This window comes from Maniola hyperantus, chromosome 23, assembly GCF_902806685.2.
Source record: "Maniola hyperantus chromosome 23, iAphHyp1.2, whole genome shotgun sequence".
NCBI lineage: Eukaryota > Metazoa > Arthropoda > Insecta > Lepidoptera > Nymphalidae > Maniola > Maniola hyperantus.
This window is the reverse complement of record NC_048558.1, coordinates 5,492,808-5,515,694: the sequence shown is the minus strand read 5'-3', so window position 1 is coordinate 5,515,694 and position 22,887 is coordinate 5,492,808. Positions and strand designations below refer to the sequence as shown.

General features: G+C 38.4%; 2 protein-coding genes across 4 annotated transcripts in view; both read left to right on the top strand.

The window, feature by feature from the left end:
- LOC117993235 (uncharacterized) overlaps window positions 1-22,887 on the top strand; it is a 190,995-nt gene that overhangs the window by 113,913 nt on the left and 54,195 nt on the right. For all 3 annotated transcript variants that reach the window (XM_034980987.2, XM_069506507.1, XM_069506509.1), the window contains exon 2: window positions 17,509-17,631. In XM_034980987.2, coding sequence (XP_034836878.2) covers window positions 17,529-17,631 — 103 coding nt within the window. In that variant the 5' untranslated portion in view covers window positions 17,509-17,528. The remainder of the gene's footprint in view (window positions 1-17,508; window positions 17,632-22,887) is intronic.
- The window catches only part of LOC117993264 (tubulin beta chain), a 146,556-nt gene continuing 130,745 nt past the window's right edge, over window positions 7,077-22,887 (top strand). The window contains exons 1-2 of the mRNA XM_034981019.2: window positions 7,077-7,257; window positions 8,569-9,867. Coding sequence (XP_034836910.1) covers window positions 7,201-7,257; window positions 8,569-9,855 — 1,344 coding nt within the window. The 5' untranslated portion in view covers window positions 7,077-7,200 and the 3' untranslated portion in view covers window positions 9,856-9,867. The remainder of the gene's footprint in view (window positions 7,258-8,568; window positions 9,868-22,887) is intronic.

The following is a 22,887-nucleotide window of genomic DNA, read 5'->3' as shown; positions in this document are numbered from 1 at the left end:
AGCGTCAATTTCCAGTTACATTGTTTACAGTACCCGTAGTACAAGATTTTACGTCTCACCAAACGAAACCAAATTCGAGAGTCGAAATACTTCCGCGTTACAGTAAAATGGACCTAAACAGCTTTGAATTGAAGTCAAATATTCAATGCCACTGATTTTAATTTCGCAATTTTTCCGCTTGGAGCGCTGGCTGTAGAAGTGTAGACAAACTTGAGCTTTAAAACAAGGCATTTAAGATCCAGTTTACTGTAACGGGGAAGTATTTCGATTCTCGAATTTGGTTTGGTTTGGTAAGACGTAAAATCTTGTACTACGGGTACTGTTAATGCGAATCAGCCCCCTGATTTTGTAAGAAAAACGTATTCATCGCTATCGTCATCGTCAACAAATTCTGCCCTTTGATTGGTCGATTTGCTGTTTACATTTTTCACAGCCAATCAAAGATTTAACTCAGAGAAATTACGATAACAATGAATACGTTTTTCTTATACAATTGGGGGGCAGGTACCCACGACACAGGACTACCTAGTGTGGGTACCATCAGAGAATGTTTAAATTTTTTTTTTTTTTTTTTTCATTTTTTTTTTTTTCAGACTATGGCCAAAACCCTTCTCACTCTGAAGGGAGACGCTTGCTCTGTAGTGAGCCGGCGATGGGTAGATCATGATGATGATGATGATGATGATCTTGTTAAATATCGCAAGTGACAACCCTACTACTCGTTTCACGATAATGAATTCACGGTGCATTCGACAGTGACACGAGGCAGCGGTCTGCGGTCACTGAAAATATACAAAAGAGCGCAAAAACTATCACTTGCACGGGCCGCTAGAAAATGAGTTTATTTTTGTCCTCATTCTATAGTAAATACAGGGTGAAACCAGAACACTGGCAAAAACGAAGACAGGTGATAGTACTGATGATCACTGATATGATACCACAAACTTGAAAAAACGCGATTTTTTTTAAATCCTGCATTTTGTAAAATTTCACGATATAATGCAATTTGCAAATAAAACATCTGACTGACGCTAGATGTCAGCGAACGTTGCCTAAGTAGGCCACTGGGAGTCAATGCCGTGACGTAGGCGGGGCATTGACCCGAGTTTTGCACTCTATACATTGGGGGTTTGAAAAATACTAAATCAATAAAACTAGAAAAAAGGCAAATGGTTATTGGTATTGAATTGTGTTAGGTAGTATAACAATAACGCTAAGTTTTTGCTAGCGTTCTGGTTACAACCTGTATAATACATGATCATGATTAACCCATTGCCGGCTCACTGCAGGGCACGGGTCTCATCTCAGAGAGAGAACGGCTTTGGCCGTAGTCTACCACGCTGGCCAAGTGCACTTGGACGGACTTCACACATCTTTGAGAACATTATGGAGAACTCTCATGCATGCTAATTTCCTGACGATGTTTTTCCTGACAGCAGGTGATATTTAATTTTTTCAAAAAACGCACTTAATATAATACAATCAAACTTAGTAAAGTCGACAACCTTGTACTTATAGTTCCTCTTTAATTTTCCGGGATAAAAAATTGCCTCTGTCAATTTCCGGAACGCAAGGGTCGTGTGCCTCTGTATCTTCATATTTATATCAGTTAAACTGTTGAGCCGTGAAAAGCTAGCAATTTCAATCCATGTGACGTCACTGTTGGAATTAACATGGCGGCTGAAGTATCGTGCGTTTTGGACATTTGTAGAACGGATAATAAAAGCGAACTTTATAAAAATATAAAATATAATATATATATAATATATATAATTTTATAAACTAAAATTAGCATTATTCGATTGCTTATTGCTAATACTATCTTGTTTATACATTTTTAGAATTTTTCCCGCTTGGTGTAAAATACCGTATTGCCTCATTTTGTACGATGACGTCAAGTTCTATGGAACTAATGGGACTTACCCCCACTTGCGTAGCTTTCCGTAGTCATCCCCATCGGTTGACGTCACGCCACACGCCATGTTAACATTAGGAAAACAAAGTCGCTCGAGTTTTATCAGATTTTGTGCATGATAAACTGTAATTACAGTTATCCATCATCGTAATAATATTTTTGAGGTTATATTTGTTAACCATTCGTTTGGGTTAACATGGGTTAATTTGAGAACGTTTAAAGGAGATTTCTAGAATGGCCCCTAAGATACGGGATCTCCTAGTTTAGGGGCCAGGACTCCTTTTAAGTCAAATGTAAAAATTCTGGTAATATTCATTCATTCATTCAATCAATATATGGGCCTGGGGCCAGATCTTGTACAGTATACTGAAAAAGATTCCGACGAATTGAGAACCTCCTCCTTTTTTGAAGTCGGTTAAAAAATAGGTAAGATACCTTAAAATTGCGTTTCAAAATAACATTTTTTTGAAATGGGTTTGTTTGCCGGTACAAAAACAAGAATTTACGCTGTGAATTGCAACACAGAACAAAATCCATCATGGCGGTAAGGCCAACGCAAAGTATAAAACAAGGACTGACCACCAAAATTTGGTCAACCATCCAGTTACCGACTTGGGTCAACATTGCTTATCCAGTGCAATCGATTGACATGGGCTGTTGCAACCTGGCACACACTCTCACACTGTATACAATAATATATTATTTAACAATTTTAGACTACAATATTATTTTAAACTACAAGTTAGTTTACCTTTTTAAGCAATTTACTTAAGTAAATGATTTCCATACGAATGAATGTAACAAGTTGATGGATTAAACATGCGAAATCATAAGCTTAACTTTGTTATTCAAGAATTATATGAAGTTGTTACAACCGGAAAATTACTTAAATTCTTACTTAAATGTGGAGCAAACATGTTTGATTGCTGACACTGCTCCAATGTTAATTGCTCCAAGCAGTACTACAGAATAAAGTTACTTTATCATCATTATCATAAAAATCAACTCATTGCCAGCCCACTACTGAGCACGAGTCTCCCTTCAGAATGGAAGTGTTTAGGTTTGTATGGACTTAAACATCTGACCTGCTCAAACCGCAATGTTGAAAGTTCAGATTGATCTACTTGATTTGCGCATGCTATACTTATCCGATAAACAGCTTTTCCATTTAAATGTTATATCTTCACTTACAATAAAGTAGTTCTTAAATATTAAGCGATGTTTAGCGGGGAAGTAGGGTAATAAAGCATATTACATAATAATCGAAGATTATGTAAATGATAAAAGAGCGTGGATTTGACCTGCAGCTTGTTCCAGCAATACGCGGGACTGCAATTACTTTTATGGCACAATATTCTAATCTAAATCTAAATCTAAATCAGCCTGTGCTGTCCCACGTCTGGGCAAAGGCCTCCCTCCGATCCTTCCACAATTTTCTATTTCGTGCCTCTTCAGGCCACGTAACTGTAAATTTTTTTTTTTATTACAATATTCTACTTATATCAAATCTTTGAAAAGAGCAACCGCCGAGTTTCTTGCTGGTTCTTCTTGGTAGGAAAGGCTTTCCAGTGCTGGCCTTTGACGATTCAAAAGTACTTGTAAAAGTTTAATTGAATAAAAAATATTTTTATTTTGTTTGTTATTTTTGTTTGTTCTATCAGCTCCATACCGTTCCCCAATTACTAGAACGGGCAATTTTAACGACTTCAAAGTCAACGGGGCCCGTGCAAAGATAAGCCATCTGATGTGTAAATGATATTCTAAACAAACATTCATCCCTTTCTAGCACATATGTGAAACTATGTGCATCTTTCTCATACCTATGAGAAATCTTTCCACCCCTAGGTTGAGTCGAATACATAAAGCAATACGGCTAGGAGTGCACAAGGAGAACTCTCTTTATTATGCAACTAGCTTTTGCTTTTGACTTCGTCCGCGTGGACTACATAAAGTTCAACCCCCTATTTTACCCCCTTAGGGGCTGAATTCTGCTATCTGCATGCTAAATTTCTAGACATCTCTAGCTCTAGCATAACATGCAAGAAAATATTGTAATTTAACACACACTGAGAAATTTGTAATACCGTCGTTTGTAGTACATTACAACGAAAATACAATTCAAACCCACATCGATGACGCTGCTTTACATTTTTAAGACCCATTGGGCCTGTACTTTTGCTTGAAAATGAAAGTTTACGTATGTCGCTTTCCCGTCCTACGGGTCGGATATAATGAATTATACGAATGAGTCGGACGGACCCTTTCCCCTTTTATCTGTGTAACTTTTAATAACTTTACAAGCCTTTTAGCTGAAATCCAACGTTCAAAATGTTGTTTATTTCAATATGCTAATTTAAGTTTGATAAACTCGCGATAAACTGTTACGTAATATTATGTTTAGAGAATAGTAATAGCCTCAATAGCTCAACCGGTAAAGGAGTGGACTGAAAACCGAAAGGTCAATGGTTCAAACCCCGCCCGTTGCACTATAAATTGTCGTACCTACTCCTAGCACAAGCCTGACGCTTAGTTGGAGAGGAAAGGGGAATATTAGTCATTTTAACATGGCTAATATTAAAAAAAAAAAAAAAGTTTGTGAATCTGTTCATTACGTTTCAATTTTTTGTTTTCGAAATCAAATTAATATATTTTTTATTAAATTTATTCATACGATACGAACTTGTTAACAGAAGTTTCCCCAGCCCGCTTTCCAGTGCTTTCCATACATAGATTACGTATTACGCGACAGGTCATGATGGCAATCGGGGTATGAGGCGGGGGGACGCCCCGCACACCCGCACGTAACCCGTGCTCGCCCACAACGGGTTAGCGCGGGGGCTACGTGAGCGTGCGGGTTGTACCCATTCCGATTGTCATCTCGACCTGTCGCGCACTTAATTTTAACTGTCTGACTACCACGGTTCATGAGATACAGCCTGGTGGCAGACGGACAGACAGACGGACGGACAGCTGAGTCTTAGTAATAGGGTCCCGTTTTACCCTTGGGCACGGAACCCTAAAAAACTCATCTATGGTTAGTTCGGTAAATTAATTCTACTGAAAAGAGCCGGCAAGAAACTACTTATGAAAGATAATATTATTTTAACAAACCATTAGCAAATTGCAATGGCAGCGGATGAACAGGAAATGTTTATTATAGGAGCAATTGCCGAGTTTAAGAGCTGGTTCTTCTCGGTAGGAAAGGCATTCCGAACCAGTGGTAGATGAATTTGACGATTCAAAAGTACTTTAGTTTAGTTCACTATGTCTGTCTGTCAAGAAACCTAGAGGGTACTTCTCGTTGTCGTAGAATCATGAAATTCGGCAGGTAGGTAGGTCTTATATCAGACATTAAGGGAAAAATCTGAAAACTGTGAATTTGTAGTTACATCGCAAGAAAAGAATTAAATTATGTTCATGAACAAATATTGCGATTTTCAACTTTCAAAGTAAGATTACTGTACTATATATTAGTAGATTTATATACTAAGTCATAATAAATGAATATAATGTACAAGTAAAGTCCTTTCATATAATCATATGAAAGGACTTTACTTGTACATTCTAAAACAGATTTTTATTTATTTCTAGGCATAATAGTTTTTGATTTATCGTCCAAAATGACGATAAAATACAATTCGCACGAGTCTAACTCGCACTTGGCCGGTTTTTTTATTTTATGGTCGTCAGAACCGAAAAATCCTACAGATCAACCCCCCAATTGTGTAAGAATAACCATTTCATGGCTATCGCAATCGTCAAGAATTCTGCCCTTTGATTGGCTGTGAAAAAATGTAAAAAGCGAATCAACCAATCAAAGGGCAGAATGTATTGACGATTGCGATAGCCATGAAATGGTTATTCTTACACAATTGGGGGGCAGATCTAGTCACAGAATAATATTAAAATAGTACCTAAGTGCTAAAGTGTACTGAACTTATAAGTAGGTACCTATCGTGTGTAAAGTGATCCTATAAGGGTTTTTTTTTTCTTTTGAGGTACGGAACCCTAAAAAGTAGCCTATGTGTTAACTCAGGGTTAATACTTTTATGGCTGAAGCAGGCTGAAGGTCACCCCACACTACGCTTATTAACTTACGCTGTCAGAATTTAATCCGAAACGCACACTCTGACTAACGCAAGTGAGTACGCTCCTTAATTTGATGAAAGCCATATCACGTCGCACGTGTGGATAGCGAATGCCGACTGAAACCTATCAGATCAATTAACTAATGTGTTTCGAGTCACCTTTTATCAAACCAGCACTGCATCTTATTTCTTACAAAATAGGGTTCATATTTGAAAGCTGCACACGCATCTAGCTGCGCCGCATTTCTTTGAAGCGGTCACTTCGTATTGATGACGACTCTCGATGTAAGAGAAATCTACCCCTTGACAACATCGCATTTTGTGTGCTGAAATCCATAACCATATTATTAAATAAATGAAAAAGACCAAGTCTGTTTACCATATTTACACGGCACATTTAACTGAAAGGTACAGAGATGGCTTGCAGCCCCGTGGGCCAGGAACGGGCAAAGGCTACTTTTTGTCCCGGAAAACCAAACAGTTCCCTCGGGATTTTCAGAAACTTTAAATCCACGCGGACGAAGTCGCGGGTATCATGTAGTAGGTACAGTAGCCGGCAAGAAATATTGTACTACACCGACCTTTAAAATGAGATTTCGGCTTTGTAGAGCGTTGTCTCTGTCACTTATACCTATGTGACGTTTTGTCGGTCTCAACGACAGAGACAACCTCTACGAACCCGCTATCTCGCGTACTGTACCTATCCGCGTGTCCGCGATAGATCGGGGTATGAGGCGGGGGGACGCCCCGCACACCCGCACCTCACCCGCGCTCGTCTGCACCGGGATAGCGCGGGGGCTGTGCGGGGCGTTCCCTCCCCGATTGCCATCCCGAGCTGTCGCGTACTATACCTACGAAATAAAAATGCTGTATTTTATTGGTATGGGATTGTCTTAATAAAGAGCGTTACATCACCACCATTCGCTACTCCGCCAATGTAAACATAACTTTGGCGAACGAAAACCTGTAAAAAGTTTGTACTGAAAAGAGTTCCAATCAATACTATAAAACCTCAGTTATTAATGATTTCAAAAAATATGTTCGAAATAAAAAATAAAAAATAGAACGTATTTTGAAAGTTCGCATTTGTTTCAAGTCGATCCGTCTAGTTGGTCGTGAAAATATTCCGGTCGGTGAAAAACTGGTGAAAAAGGGTTTTATTTAAGGAAATAATATTATTTAAAATACCTAAGTAAGATGAGAGAAATCGTGCATATACAAGCTGGCCAGTGCGGAAATCAAATTGGAGCAAAGGTAATTTTTTACATCGATGGTTTTACCATTTTTACAGAATTGTGTAGCAAGGCAGCGTTCAGGAAGCTTCGAGATATCACCTTGTCCAAAATTCCTCAGTGCTTGAAGACCAAAGTCTTTGAACAGCTCGTGTTGCCAATGATGACGTATGGATCCGAAACATGGTCGCTAACTATGGGCCTCATAAGAAAGCTCAGAGTCACTCAGCGAGCGATGGAGAGAGCTATGCTTGGAGTTTCTCTACGTGATCAAATCAGAAATGAGGAGATCCGTAGGAGAACTAGAGTAACAGACACAGCTCAACGGGTTGCGAAGCTGAAGTGGCAATGGGCAGGGCACATAGTTCGTAAAACCGATAGACGTTGGGGTCTCAAGGTGCTGGAATGGCGACCTCGCACCGGAAAACGCAGCGTTCGAAGGCCCTCCACTAGGTGGACGGACGACATCTGACGAGTCGCAGGGAGCCACTGGATTCAGGCGGCGCAAGATGATAATGATGATATTATATTTAAAAATACCGGATTTTTACTGACCGCCTGAAACAAACCTTTCTACACAATATAATCATCATCATCAATCGATAGACGTCCACTGCTGGATATAAATCTCTTGTAGGGATTTTCACACAGCATGGTCAAACGCCGCCTGAATCCAGCGACCTGCGACTCGTTTGATATCATAATATATACGATTAATATATTTGAAGCACCAACGTTTTATAATTTTCGAATAAATTTTCAATGGTCTACTTTTCTAGTGACCTAAATTGAACTCGTCTGATAAGTAATAACGTTCAAGTCATCAATAACTTCACATTTAAACGAATTCATCAATTATTCATCAAGTGACATTGCTACAATTTGAACTGCCACAAAACCTTGGTAACACAAATGTCACTAGTACTAGAAATTGATTTTGTAGGAGGAAACTACTTTAACAACTAATAAAAAACGGGTCAAGTACGAGTCTGGTTCGCACACGAAGGATTCCGTACCATCGCACAAGATATAAACACTATGTACTCTTAAATTTTTTTTAAACTGCATGGCGGCCATTTTGAAATTCGCCGACTTGGTTTTTTATTATTTGTTGTTAAAGCAGCAATAGAAATACACAATCTGTGAACATTTAAACTCTCTATCTATCACGATTCATGAGATACAGCCCGCAGACAGACAGACGGACGGTGGAGGCTTAGTAATAGGATTTCGTCGGTGCCCATCGCGTCGGGTACGGAACCCTAAAAACTATACAGGGAGTGAGCAGATGCTATTGTATAACAATGCAGTAACATAAATCTTTCATTTCCAGTTCTGGGAGGTCATATCGGACGAGCATGGCATCGATCCAACTGGCACATACCACGGTGACTCCGACCTTCAGTTGGAGCGTATAAACGTATATTATAACGAAGCAACTGGAGGCAAATATGTACCGCGAGCCATTCTGGTGGATCTCGAACCAGGTACTATGGACTCAGTCCGGTCTGGACCTTTCGGCCAGATTTTCCGTCCAGATAACTTTGTCTTCGGCCAATCAGGTGCTGGCAATAATTGGGCGAAAGGACATTATACTGAAGGAGCAGAATTAGTAGACTCTGTCCTTGATGTTGTGAGGAAAGAAGCGGAAGGTTGCGACTGTCTTCAAGGCTTCCAGTTAACCCACTCACTTGGTGGTGGTACTGGGGCGGGCTTAGGAACACTTCTGATTTCAAAGATTAGAGAAGAGTACCCTGATCGAATCATGAATACATTTAGCGTTGTTCCTTCCCCTAAAGTATCTGATACTGTCGTCGAGCCATATAATGCCACACTCTCTGTGCACCAGCTGGTAGAAAACACGGATGAATCTTACTGTATTGACAATGAAGCTTTATACGATATTTGTTTTCGAACACTAAAACTTACCACACCAACGTATGGAGATCTGAACCATCTGGTATCGGCTACGATGTCTGGTGTTACCACCTGCCTAAGATTCCCTGGTCAACTGAATGCCGATCTGCGAAAGCTTGCTGTGAATATGGTTCCATTCCCACGTCTCCACTTCTTTATCCCTGGTTTTGCTCCGTTGACGTCTCGTGGCAGTCAGCAGTACAGAGCTCTGACAGTGCCAGAGTTGACACAGCAGATGTTTGATGCAAAGAACATGATGGCAGCTTGCGATCCTCGTCACGGTCGTTACTTGACTGTAGCTGCAGTATTCCGAGGCCGTATGTCCATGAAGGAAGTCGATGAGCAAATGATGAACATCCAGAATAAAAACTCTTCATATTTCGTTGAATGGATTCCAAATAATGTGAAGACAGCGGTATGTGACATCCCTCCTCGTGGCTTGAAAATGTCTGCAACATTCATTGGGAACTCTACAGCTATTCAGGAGCTGTTCAAGCGAATTTCGGAGCAGTTTACGGCTATGTTCCGACGTAAGGCATTCTTGCATTGGTATACTGGTGAAGGGATGGATGAAATGGAGTTTACTGAAGCAGAGAGCAACATGAATGACCTGGTATCAGAATATCAGCAGTATCAAGAAGCTACAGCTGAGGAAGAAGGAGAATTTGACGAAGAGGAGGAAGGTGGTGACGAGGGAGACTAGACTATGCGTTTTGTTAAGATGTTCCTTATTATATTGTGTATTTTTAATTTTGTTTTATTACAGTATTTTTTATCACTATGATAGTTTTGATGAAGTCTCAACTAATCGTAATCGTCAGGTGTAGTTGTCCAAATCTGGAAAACTCATTTCTTGCTTTTGATAGCTAAATAATATAATGCATACTTTTTGAGGAAGGACTCGCCATGTTTGCTCTGTGCTAACTGTCATGTCAAAAATGGTACTATTGACATGACAGTTGACACAGCAAATATGGCAAGTTCTTTCTCAAAATGTATGCACCATAAACAAGACCATAAATTAATTTTCTTAAAATAATTAAAATTCGAGATGTTGAGCATAAGAAAAGAGCAGTGTCACCTAATTTTAGTCTTATTTTCGGGAAAGAAAATAGGGCAAGTCCTAGGGGCATTGTTTGTAAAAATTCGCTTTTAACAATAGCAATCCCTGAGGACATTTTGGTTTCTCATAAGTTTTCGTTGGTCATGCAGAGCTGGGCAGGGACCGAGGCACCTAAAAGTATGCGGCTATTGGGTAATTAGCAGATGCTGTAATTATTTAGATTGATTAACTATGTATAGTACGCGACAGGTAGAGATGGCAATGGGGGTGGGGACACCCATGGGACGCCCCGCACACCCGTACAGCCGTACAATACCCGTACCTATTAGTATATTATATATGACCCGTACAGTACGTGCGGGTGCATATCATACCTCGATTGCCATCTCGATCTGTCGAATACTATAGTTACCCAATAAAATTATATCTGCTGGTTAGTCAATCACCACTGAAAGGAGTAGTAGTTATGATACCTATCAGATATTTCAATAAGACGAATTCGTCTACGAATTTATTTCCATAGAAAGTTAAATCCCTCTTACTGGATTTCTTAAACCACAATTATTATAATCTCGGTTAGACGGATTCTGGATTCTACAGAGTACGGTAGAATCACTGTAGCTAATATTTCATCATCATCATCATCATCATCATCAACCAATACACGTCCACTGCTGGACATAGGTCTCTTGTAGGGACTTCCACACGCCACGGTCTTGCGCAGCCTGGATCCAGCGGCTCCCTGCGACTCGTCTGATGTCGTCCGTCCACCTAGTGGGGGGTCTTCCAACGCTTCCGGTGCGAGGTCGCCATTCTAGCACATTGGGACCCCAACCGGGGAGCCACTTGGGAGCTGACATTTATCGTAATTATCGTAATCGAATTCCAGGTCTGGCGGGAGGCCATGGCCGTGGCTAGTTACCATCAGCTCCAAAGCCAAGCATTAGTATCCCGGTACGATGCCGTGTGAAAAACGATAAAAGGTATAGGTTTATACAACTGCCATCCCTCTTCCAAGTTAGTTTGCAGAGGATAAATAGCCATACATAAAGGATGGAATACATAGCCTACCTTTTCAAAGTCGGTTAAAAAATGGTTGTTGATAGATGATGTGATAAAAAATTGAATCATTTATCAATAATTTGGTTGGTATCCTAACTAAACATCTCCACTTCGCTCGGCTTCAATGGATATAAAACTGAAAACTGATAGCCATAGAAAGTAGAATCCAGCCATCTACATGATACCCGCGACTTCGTCCGCGTGGATTTAGGTTTTTAAAAATCCAATGAGAACTCCTCAATTTTCCGAGATAAAAAGTAGCCTATGTCCTGCCCCGGGATGCAAACTATTTTTGTACCAAATTTCGTCAAAATCGGTTGAACGGTTGAGCCGTGAAAAGCTAGCAGACAGACATACTTTCGCGTTTATAATATTAGTATAGATTTTGGTAAAGAGCTGAGCAAGGTAAGGCTCTCATCAGAGATAAAAAGCCTACTCTTATTTCTGTGCTTTTAAAGAAGGAATTAACGAAATGATAATAAATCCATTACCACTCATCTATTCTAGTAGCCCAATATAAATATTCATAGAACGTGGCAATTCCTGTAACTTTAAATACGCTCAGCGTAAAATATCAAAAACTAAATCCGTAACCACTAAAAGCAAATTAATGTAGCGCAGAGTTGAAACAGCCTGTATAAAGGCTTTTTACATTGAGTTATGGGCTACATAGAGGTGACAACATCATACATCAGGCAGTAAAAAGCGCCCTCACATTTTTTATTTCCGTACCTCGAAAGGAAAACGGAACCCTTATTGGATTACTTCGTTGTATATCTTTCTGTCATGTCTAGTCTTTCTTGTCTTCCCTATAGGTCTTGATTCCCCTAGTCAAGACTAAGGGAATCAAAACCTAAATGGTACTTCTTGAAGACCTAGAAACATGAAACTCGGCAGGTAGCAATGACTTCCACCATAAGTAAGGGGAAAAATTTGAAACTGTAATTTTTTGGTTACATCACAAAATTCACAGATTACAAGTTGGTGTCTTTAATAGTTTATTAGCTAATCCGAATTCTGATGGAGCTTGCAATCAGAGTACCTAAGTAACATTGTTGTGAAATTTGTGTGATAGGATAGGTTATATTGTATATTGTAGGATAAGTTAGAATTGTATATATAAATAGAATTGTAGAATAAGATAAAGTACGATAAGGCTGACATACATAAATGTAAAAGCCTGTTAGTAAAAGATTAAAAAAAAAACACGAAATTCACTAGTCCCCTCGTGTATCAGTTATGTTGAGTCTATCTTGTATAGCATCACCGCCTCTAGGAATACGACAACTCTATGGCTGTATAAGTATAATTGAGGCCGCCCGGTGAAAATATCTTTGCTTTCAAAATAGCTGAGATTCGTATCGATCCGCGAATGAATGCACGGTTCGGCTTTTGAATATTCTACTGAGTTGGATCTCCGCACACATGAGACACGACTGTCTTACTACAAATAAATCGTATTAAATTCCTACATTGTCTTTATGTAATATTATAATAAACTAATCCAACCAAAAAAACCAAGGGTCACTGGTAGAGTTACTGTAAAAAAAGCCACTGTCTGTCTATTTGACAGCGCATATCGCAAAAAGAGCTAAACGAATCTTATTCAAGTTGCCACCAGTATCATGTCTCTTGGAGAATACACATACGTATCATCATCATCTGGCTAAGTGTGTATGGGTAGACTACATACACCTTCGAGAACATTATGGAGAACTCCTCTTCCTCACGATTCCTCACGAAGAAAAACTTCTTAACTGTTAACAGTTAACAGCACACACACATACACATACAGCATACAGTTTAATTTCTTAAGTGTTAAAAGTAAAACACATATAACTCCGAAAAGTTGCGTGCGCTGCGATCGAAATTTCTAGGAACTGACTAAGAGGGCGACGCGGACGTTAACTTTTACTGATCCGAAAAGTTTTACTGAAAGGAAAGGGTTGCCTGCGCTGGATCGAACCTTGGATCCTGTGCTGACTAGAAGGCCCACGCGACGCCTTAGTTAGACCACTAGGCTGTCATAGTTTTACTGCTGATAAATTGACGTTTTTTAGTAAGATTTGGAATCTTTAGTGTGCGCCAGCTGTATATACTCTAGATAACTGCTTTCTGTTTGCCCATTGGAGGAAATACAGAGTTCCAAATACAGCTGGTTTATTTAAAATTTAAATAGATGGTCTATGCTATTTCAATTAAAACTGAGTTGTTAAATTTGGTCAGTTCGTGAATCTAAAAATAAAAAAGGAAAAGTTGACTGACTGACTGACTGATCTGTCAACGCACAGCTCAAACTGCTGGAAAAATAGCTATCCGCATGTCAAATGTGATATGTACATAGCTATTATGACGTAGACATCTGCTATGAAAGGATTTTTTTAAATCCAACCCCTAGGAGGGTAAAATAGGGGTTTAAAATGTATCTAGTCCACGCGTACGAAGTCGCGGGCATAAGCTCGTCTATAATAAACTGACTTATTCTGGTCAGGGTAGGTCTGGTGGATGGCTTCCGTCCTGGTAAGCTAAGGTCCATAATATATCTAAGGTCCGCGACAGGTTGGGATGGTAATCGGGGTATGAGGCGGGGGGAGGGGGGGGGGGGGAGGGACGCCCCGCATACACGCACGTCACCCGCGCTCCCCTGTATCGGGTTAGCGCAGGGGCTGTGCGGGTGTGCGGGGCATTCCCTCCACGATTGCCATCTCGACCTGTCGCGTACTAAAGTGATACCTAGCTACCTATACATGTTAACATAGCGTAACATAGTATGTTGTTACAAAGCTCGGTAGTATCGGTACAAAAGGCCGCGGGCTGGCTCATGAATAATGGAATAGCGCTTGTTTACAGATCAATTTGATTTATTATGGACCAAGAGCCAGCGCGTGCCAACCTTCGATATATTATAAAAGCTAAAAGATTCTCTGCGTATTGACCCCAACACTGGGAGAAACGTTTGTTTGGATGTCTGTTTCTATCTATGGCTTTGGGAGAGAACAGGTATTAAAGTGTTTATTTTTTATTTTTTTCATTTTTTTTATTGAATGGTTTACTAGCGATTTTAACATAAAACTTACTAACTATAATAAATACATAGGTTTTTCTATCATGCACAACTATGTTAAAAATCATTTAAAAGTAAACACTGCATGCAAATTCCGTAAAGATATCAGAGTTACAAAGGGGATAACAATTTAAGTAAAGATTCCATACAGTATGTCTGTAGGTATGGTTAAAAAGTAAACAGTAGGTAAACGTTCTATTGTAAAATGAATAAATATGTTAAAAAAACTAAATTAATCACTAGGTATAATATAATGTTACAATTTTTTTAACGTTTATACTTAATTACTATTTTCTTATATTCTACACATTCTATAAGTTCTAACACACTCTTATTTATGGCTAAATACGGTATACGTTATATTATAAAATGAATAAGCATGATAAAAAGACTAAATTAACTACTGTATAATGTTCAATTTTTTAACGTTTATACTCAATTACTATTTAAAAATGTAAAAAAATTAAGTATGTTAAAGTACAAAGTCTAATTTTTTTTGTTCTTCGAAATAGTATTAGAAATCACGTCATTCGTTACCAGACATGTCTTAGTATCATTGCGACCCCTTGCCAGGCACCCTTGAAGTTTAAAAGTTTAAAGGAGTCTGTCATAACTTTGTGGCATGACGTAAGATTTTTCACACCTTTATTACCTGTTATCTCCCAAAGCCACCATGATCCAAACAAACATCTAAACAAACGTTCCTCCCAGTATCGGGGACAATACGCAGAGAAACTTTCACACTGGCTCTACACGCTCGCCGAGTGAAGGCGAGCGTGTAGAGCTAGTATCAGCTTTTATAAAATAACGAAGGTCTAGCACACGCTGGCTCTCTCTCTATTAGGATAATGTTTTTGAAACGCTTTATTAATTAATTTAATTTCGAACGAACGTGCATGAATTGTCATTAATAATTTTCACGAATATGTAATGCCTCATTTGAATGTAAATGTTTTGTATATTGTTGCGAATATTTTGTTGTTTTGTTACATTATTTTGACTTTTAATAATGTTAATTTATTGAAATCGAATTAATTATGAAGGTATTTAAATTATCAAATACTAGCTAATGCCCGCGACTACGTTCGCGTGGATTTAGTTTCTTAAAAATCCCGAGGGAACTGTTACATTTTCCGGGACAAAAAGTAGCCTATGTCACTCTAATATTATAACCATGCAAAAAATCCGTTGCTCCATTGCGACGTGATTGAAGGACAAACTAACAAACCAACAAACAAACAAACTTTCGCATTTTTAGGGTTCCGTACCTCAAAAGGAAAAACGGAACCCTTATAGGATCACTTTGTTGTCTGTCTGTCTGTCTGTCTGTCCGTCTGTCTGTCAAGAAACCTACAGGGTACTTCCCGTTAACCTAGAATCATGAAATTTGGCAGGTAGGTAGATCTTATAGCTGACATTTGGGAAAAAATCTGAAAACCGTGAATTTAGGGTTAGATCACACAAAAAAAATTAAATTGTGGTCATGAACTAATAATTAGTATTTTCAACTTTCGAAGTGAGTGACTATATCAAGTGGGGTATCATATGAAAGGTCTTCACCTGTACATTCTAAAACAGATTTTTATTTATTTTTATGCATCATAGTTTTTGAATTATCGTGCAAAATGTCGAAAAAATACGACTGTAGTACGGAACCCTCATTGCGCGAGCCTGACTCGCACTTGGCCGGTTTTTTATAATAAGGGTAGTGATTAAACAAATTTTGTGACACTAAATATTTGTTATACCTACCTATAGGTATGTATGCTATATAGGGAGCTATGTAATATAGGTTTTCATTATATAAAAGTGAATCTTTAATAGACTCTGAGCTTTCAGAGTTACTTACGAAGTATGACCCGCCCGCCCGCCTTATTCGCCATCTCGACCTGTCGCGTACCATAGGCTAGTCCGCTTCGTTCAGGCTGCATCGTTACTTACCATCAGATGAGTTCTGTAGAGCTAACCTTGAATTAAAAATATCCAGTAGGTAAAAGCTAGTGCTTTTGCGCGTGACTTCGTCCGCGTGGTATAATTTAAAGCCTCACTCGGCGATAAAGTAGCATCCATCAATGAACGAATTTTCAGAACGAAATTATTTTCGGAGGTTACCCCTACATCTAAACTCACAAACATTAAATAAATAAATAAATAAATAAATAAATAAAGCCTTTATTTCCAATCGATAATTCAAAAGTTACATTAATTTTTTATAGTTCATTAGGTACAAGCATTTTTATGTGTTACAATTCATGACAAAATATGACTATAGTTAACACAAGAATAGTTAAAGATAAAGCAGGTATTACAATATTAATCAGTCTATAATATTATTCTTATTATATAATATTTTATTTTAATGTCAATTCAAGTAGTCAATATTTAGTTTTTATTAGTGTTGATTTATTTATAGTACTTATGTCAAAATTTATTATTAGGTATATTCATAATTTCAATGTCTAAGTACCTATTTCTATTTATGTTCTGTTTTAGTGTATATTTTTTTAATATAAATAACGTCTTGTAATGTCATTGCAATTGGAACGCCCACAAACATTACCTCTTTATAATATTAGTATAGGTATACTGTAGACAAAGAAATTAAACACAATTTTTTTTATGATCTTTGTAGGTATGAAAATAATGTAAAAAAGTTTGTCCTCTGGCCAGTTAACATCGATCGCCACTGTAGCTTGATTGACTGTTGATTGAGAATTAATAGCGCGGCCATGCATTCCAAACACCCATTCTATATTTATGATGACAAAGTTTCGTATTTATTACTTTTAACCCCACAACAAAGTAAACTGGAGTGAGGAGGGAACTTTCGGTTTGATCCTAAATCGACGATATGTCAAAATGCTATGAGTGGTGTGAAATCAAAGAAAAATAAGCTTTAAAAATTAAGGCTACCTAGCATCAATAGTACATGACAGGTTGAGATGGCAATTGGGGAAGAAACGTCCCGCACACCCGCACAGCCCCCGCGCTAATTCGGTGCGGTTGCCATTTCAGCACTTGGGACCACAATGTCTATCGGTTTTTATAACTATGTGCCCTACCCATTGCCACTTCAGCATAGCTCTCTCCATCGCTCGCTGAGTGACTCTAAGCTTCATAAATATTTGGTTATAATTTGTATTAAAGCAAGTTCTCCCTTTTTCCAGGGCCGGGTATAAAAGGGACGATGGCGATCCTGAACTGCCTCCTCGCGAGGCAGCTCTGCTTTGAAGACGCCTCCTGCTCCGCCATCTTGGAAATCATACCGCGCGTTTGTGGATCTGAACTTGGTAAGCTAAATTTAAATAATTAATTAGAAATACTATCTGTCCCGGCTTTACTCACGTGTGTAGTCGACGTTAGCCCGACTCCCGACGTTAGTCCCGCAGTCAAAACCGCGGCGCGTGCGCGGACGGACTCCCTTGAAAAAGGACCCCGTATGGGTTCGAAACTAGTCGGGCTAACGTCGACTACACACGTGAGTAAAGCCGGGACAGATAGTATTTATAATGGAAATCACTCACGGTAGTTTAAACGCTAAAATTAATTAGAATACTGGATCTTTCACAACCTCCAGATAAACTTCATATAACGAATAAAGAATTATGGGTCAAGTTGGCTGGCATATCCAATAACTTCCACTTGCCCATGAATTGAATGCTTATATCATAAGCTTCAATTTTTATTATGGGCAGAATGCAGTAAACTACCGGAGAAAAGAAATATCACCCTCGCAAGTACCACAAATACATTTCGTGTAGTTGTTACTAGAACCTATTATATATTTTGTGCTAGAACCTATTAGCACACGAGTATAGATATAGACATCTACTCATGTGCTATTAGTTGTAATTATAAGTAGTTCAGCGATAAAACCACCTATAATACTTAAATAAATAAATAAATAAACAAAAGTTTATTCAGCTCACAAATGTTACAAATTAAAAAAAAATTAAAACTAGGTAAAATTAAATTACTCGTGTGTAATTTAAGTGTGTGCTTCAGCAACATGAAAATTAAAAAAAAATGACTGTATCTCCTGAACGTGAAAAGAGTTTGACAGATTTAAGAAATGAACGGTTTTCAAACAGGTTCGGTGGGCTGTCTTTACCAACTTTATTCTAAGTTTATACTATGTGCCCGATATGGCAATATAAATAAAATGTTCTAGTCAGTTTCACACACAATACATCAAGAGATAATCTCATGATCTTGTCTCGACAATCGTGTAACATGGTAATAGCTTATGCATACAACTTGGACGAATGCCGAACTGTCATACATAATTGACTTGTATATGTATGTTTATGTTACACTAGAGTTAGACGGCTGGGCAGCGTTAAGGAAGCTTCTAGATGTCTTCTTGTCCTAAAATCCTCAGTGCTTGAAGACCAAAGTCTTCGAACAGTGCGTGTTGCCAGTGATGACATGATATGGATCCGAGATATGGTCGCTAACTATAGGCCTCATAAGAAAGCTCAGAGTCACTCAGCGGGCAATGGTTGTTAAAACTTTAAAGGTGTCCGGCAGGGAGTTGCCATGATACTGTCTGGCAATGCATGACGTAATTTCTAATACTATTCTGAAGAAAGATTTTTTTACACCTTTATTACCTTTTATCTCCCAAAGCCACCATAATCCAAACAAACATCCAAACAAACGTTCCTCCCAGTGTTGGGGACAATATGTAGAGAAACTTTCAGCTTTTATAAAATAACGAAGGTTTGGCACGCGCTCGCACTTAGTCCTAGACACTAGATGATGCACTTATTAAGGATTTAAAAAAATCTAAAAGTACCCTACGTCTGTCCCCGGGATGTAAGCTCACGTTGTCCAAAATCAACTTTCACCAAAGTCTGTGAAATAAATAGATGGGCCGTGAAAAGCATACAGACAGACACACTTTCGCATTTATAATAATAGTACCTACTTGTTTGCAAGCTAATATTGCGAACTAATCTGTCATTTAGATATTTAAAAAAAATGTACCTACATTTTTCTGTTATCACGTAGAAGTAAATTTAATTATTTTATATGCTTTTGTACTATATAAATCAAGTGTGCAAGCTACATTATTAAAAATAACAAGCTATGTACGTAGGTACAGAGCTCTCTTAAAAGTTAAAACTACTTTCGTTACACGTGAAATTTTGCCTTTTGTGACTAGGTCATATATATTTCTGAAAATTTCCGACATGCAAATGTAGAAAACTTTAGAAATTTAAATTTTTATCATACACGAGATTCCGAGATTTTTAAACGTTAGACTCAATAAACCGCAGTGTATAAGCACGCAACAGGTCGAGATGGCAATCGGGGTGGTTTAGACGTCTGTCGACTTGCCGACTGCCGGTAGGTCGGGGTTCGATCCTGGGCACGCACCTCTAACTTTTCGGAGATATACGTCTTAAGCAAACAAATATCACTTGCTTTAATGGTGAAGGAAAAACTTTGTCAGGAAACCTGCATGCCAGAGTTCTCTATAATGATTTCAAAGGTGTGTGAAGTCTGCCAATTCGCAATAGGCTAGCGTGGCGGACTATGGCCTAACTCTTCTCATTCTGAGAGGGGACCTGTGCTCTGGGCCGGTGATGGGTTGATTTTTTTTTCATGTACCAAAATTGTACTTAGTTACAAAGTAATAATAAATTGAGTTACATTGGAAATGCCCATCTCTAAACAGAGATTTCTTCCAGCTTCCCATTTAAGGTTGTGAGTAGGCATATTTAGAAGTTGATCTAGCTATTCCAAGTCCATTGTTATAACATTTGTAGCAATCGGGCAAAAATAACAAGAATAACCATCAATCATTCAGCACCCATTAAACTGCTAACATGATAAACCGAATTCGACGCCTTCCAAGAAAAAGAACCTAGTAGACTAGAAACTAAAGAACAGTACACGAATATGTTATCAAGTGTAGCACGACTAACAAAAGACGGTGCAACAATAGGTGGCCGATATCACAGATGCGAAAGCCATTTTAAACCCTATCACAACGAAACACGGTTTAGAATAAAGTGATTCAAAGTTACCGACAATAGGGTAGAAGGAGGTCAGGGGAGCAATAAGTTTATTCAATGTAACTTGAAATCAAATATCGATTTCGCTTCTTTATTTTTGGAACTTTACAAAATGCTTGAAAAGGTGTTTGTGTCGAATATCGAGTAGTTTAATTCTACCTATTATCCTACAGCCTAGATCATCGTCATGATCAACCCATCACCGGCTCACTACAGAGCACGAGTCTCCTCTCAGAATGAGAAGGGTTTTGGTTTTGGTCATACATTCCGTCGGTCAGGCATTCCGAACCAGTGGTAGATGCAGCTGACGATTCAAAAATACTTGTAAAAGTTTAATTGAATAAAAATATTTTTTATTTTATTTATTTATTTACATAGTCTACCACGCTGGCCAAGTGCGAATTGGTAGACTTCACACACCTTTGTGAACATTATGGAGAACTCTCAGGGATGCAGGTTTCCTCACGATGTTTTCCTTCACGGTTAAAGCAAGTGATTATTTGATTTCTTAAAACGCATATAACTCCGAGAAGTTAGAGGTGTGTGCCCGGGATCGATCCTCTGACTCCCGGAATTTAAGGCCTATAGGCTATCACCGCTTTATAATGTAGGCAAGGAATAAAGCCGAATTTTTGGAAATCCCCACGGGATTGAAACACTGGGTGGTTCCTACAGACATCACGACCACGGTGGAACAGAGACTTCTCTTCTCTACATAATATAAAATAAAGTCGCTTCCCGCGTCTGTATGTATGTATGAACGCGTAGATCTTTTAAACTACGCAACGGATTTTAATGCGGTTTTCACCAATAGATAGAGTGACTCAAGAGCAAGGTTTATAGGTATAGTTTAATTCTCAAAAAATTAGAGATCCCTAGAGAAATTTAAATAATGTGAATCAGGTTGGAAAAAATCCTCTCATTTGAGCGTTTCCGAGGCGTGCGCTGCCTAAATGGTCAAGGTTACACGAAAATAATGTACGGTAAAATTGTTTCTCTTAAAAAGTTCTAGAAAAGTATCTTTTAAGGTTGGCTCACAATAATCGATTTTATGATTTTCAAAAGTGATCTGAAACAAAGTCTGAATTTCGAAGGTGTTTTTACTAACATACTATTAATTCTTATCAAAATAAAATAGTTGATCATCTGAAATATTCAATTAAGACCAAAATTACCCTTTACATCATTTAATTTAGAATAATATCTTAAGAGATATCACAAAATTAAAATAATATGGAATATCGTAAAATTAAAACTAACGCGCAACAAAACGAGACGGAGGCGGCTCGGGGTGGTCGCATTTATAATATTAGTATGGACTATGGAAGTATGGATTATTGATCACTCCTCACTGACACCACATTAGTATCTACATTGCTCCCATGCGAAGCCGGGGCGGCATATTTATGATACCTATAGTGATTTTACCTACACTTCAAGGAAATTTCTAAATAATTTTTAAATACATATCAAAAATTGCGGAACCGGCAGGACTCGAACCTGCGTCTTCTGGGTTCGCGCCCGACGCCTTGACCGCTAGGCCACGGTTTCGCTTACCTACAGTACGATGCCGGTGACGATATGTATGTTCACTCAGTACTGAAGCGACTGTTAATGCCATCGAGTAACGACACTTTGCAGTTATCGAAACTACTTTCAAAGGCCCATACATAATTATAAAAATTATAATAATTTTCTGTATTCTGAGTAATAATTATATTATACTAGCTGACCCGGCGAACTTCGTACCGCCTAACACGTCACTCAATAATTATTGTTTTGCCTTCCCGTTTTTGTTTGGGAATATTATACAAAAGGTTTGTTTTTAGAACTTTTCAGGCAATTTTTTAAATTTTTCTCTCCGTAAGAACCATCCTCGTACTTCAAGGAATATCATAAAAAAAGAATTAGTGAAATCGGTTCAGCTGTTCTCGAGATTTGCGATCAGCAACACATTCAGCGATTCATTTTTATATATAGAGAAGATCATAAAAAATATTTAGAACAAAGACTACTTTAACATGAAAAGAAAAGGCGAGACTTCTCTGCTAATTTCGGATCGAGTTGAGTACGTGTTTCAAGCGACATTCAATTGTCAAAGAGACGGTTGATGTCTTGCTTGAGTGAATTATGAGATTTCTTAAAGTGACAATAGCAGCTCTTTAGGGGTACTTTTTGATCCTCCTTTCTTTGGTTCTTTATCTATAAGTCGAAAGAAAAGCAATTTTAGTAAGTTGTTGATCATAATAAGGCATTTGGCATTTGGGGTATAGCGGTCTCTCTGTTACGTAATCCCATACAAATGACAGAGACCCAAATCTCACTGAGCGCTAACCATTTTGAGCCACCACCACCATCTTTCCTATCAGACCTATGTCGGAGCTTTGATGAGTCAGCCAGTGAGTGAGTCAGGACTTTTGTAGATATTGTATAAGATAATGCCCACTTACCACCAGGTGAGATCGCAGTCAAGGGCTAGCTTGTAATGGGATAAAAAAATGGTTTTCGTCTGTGACACCACCC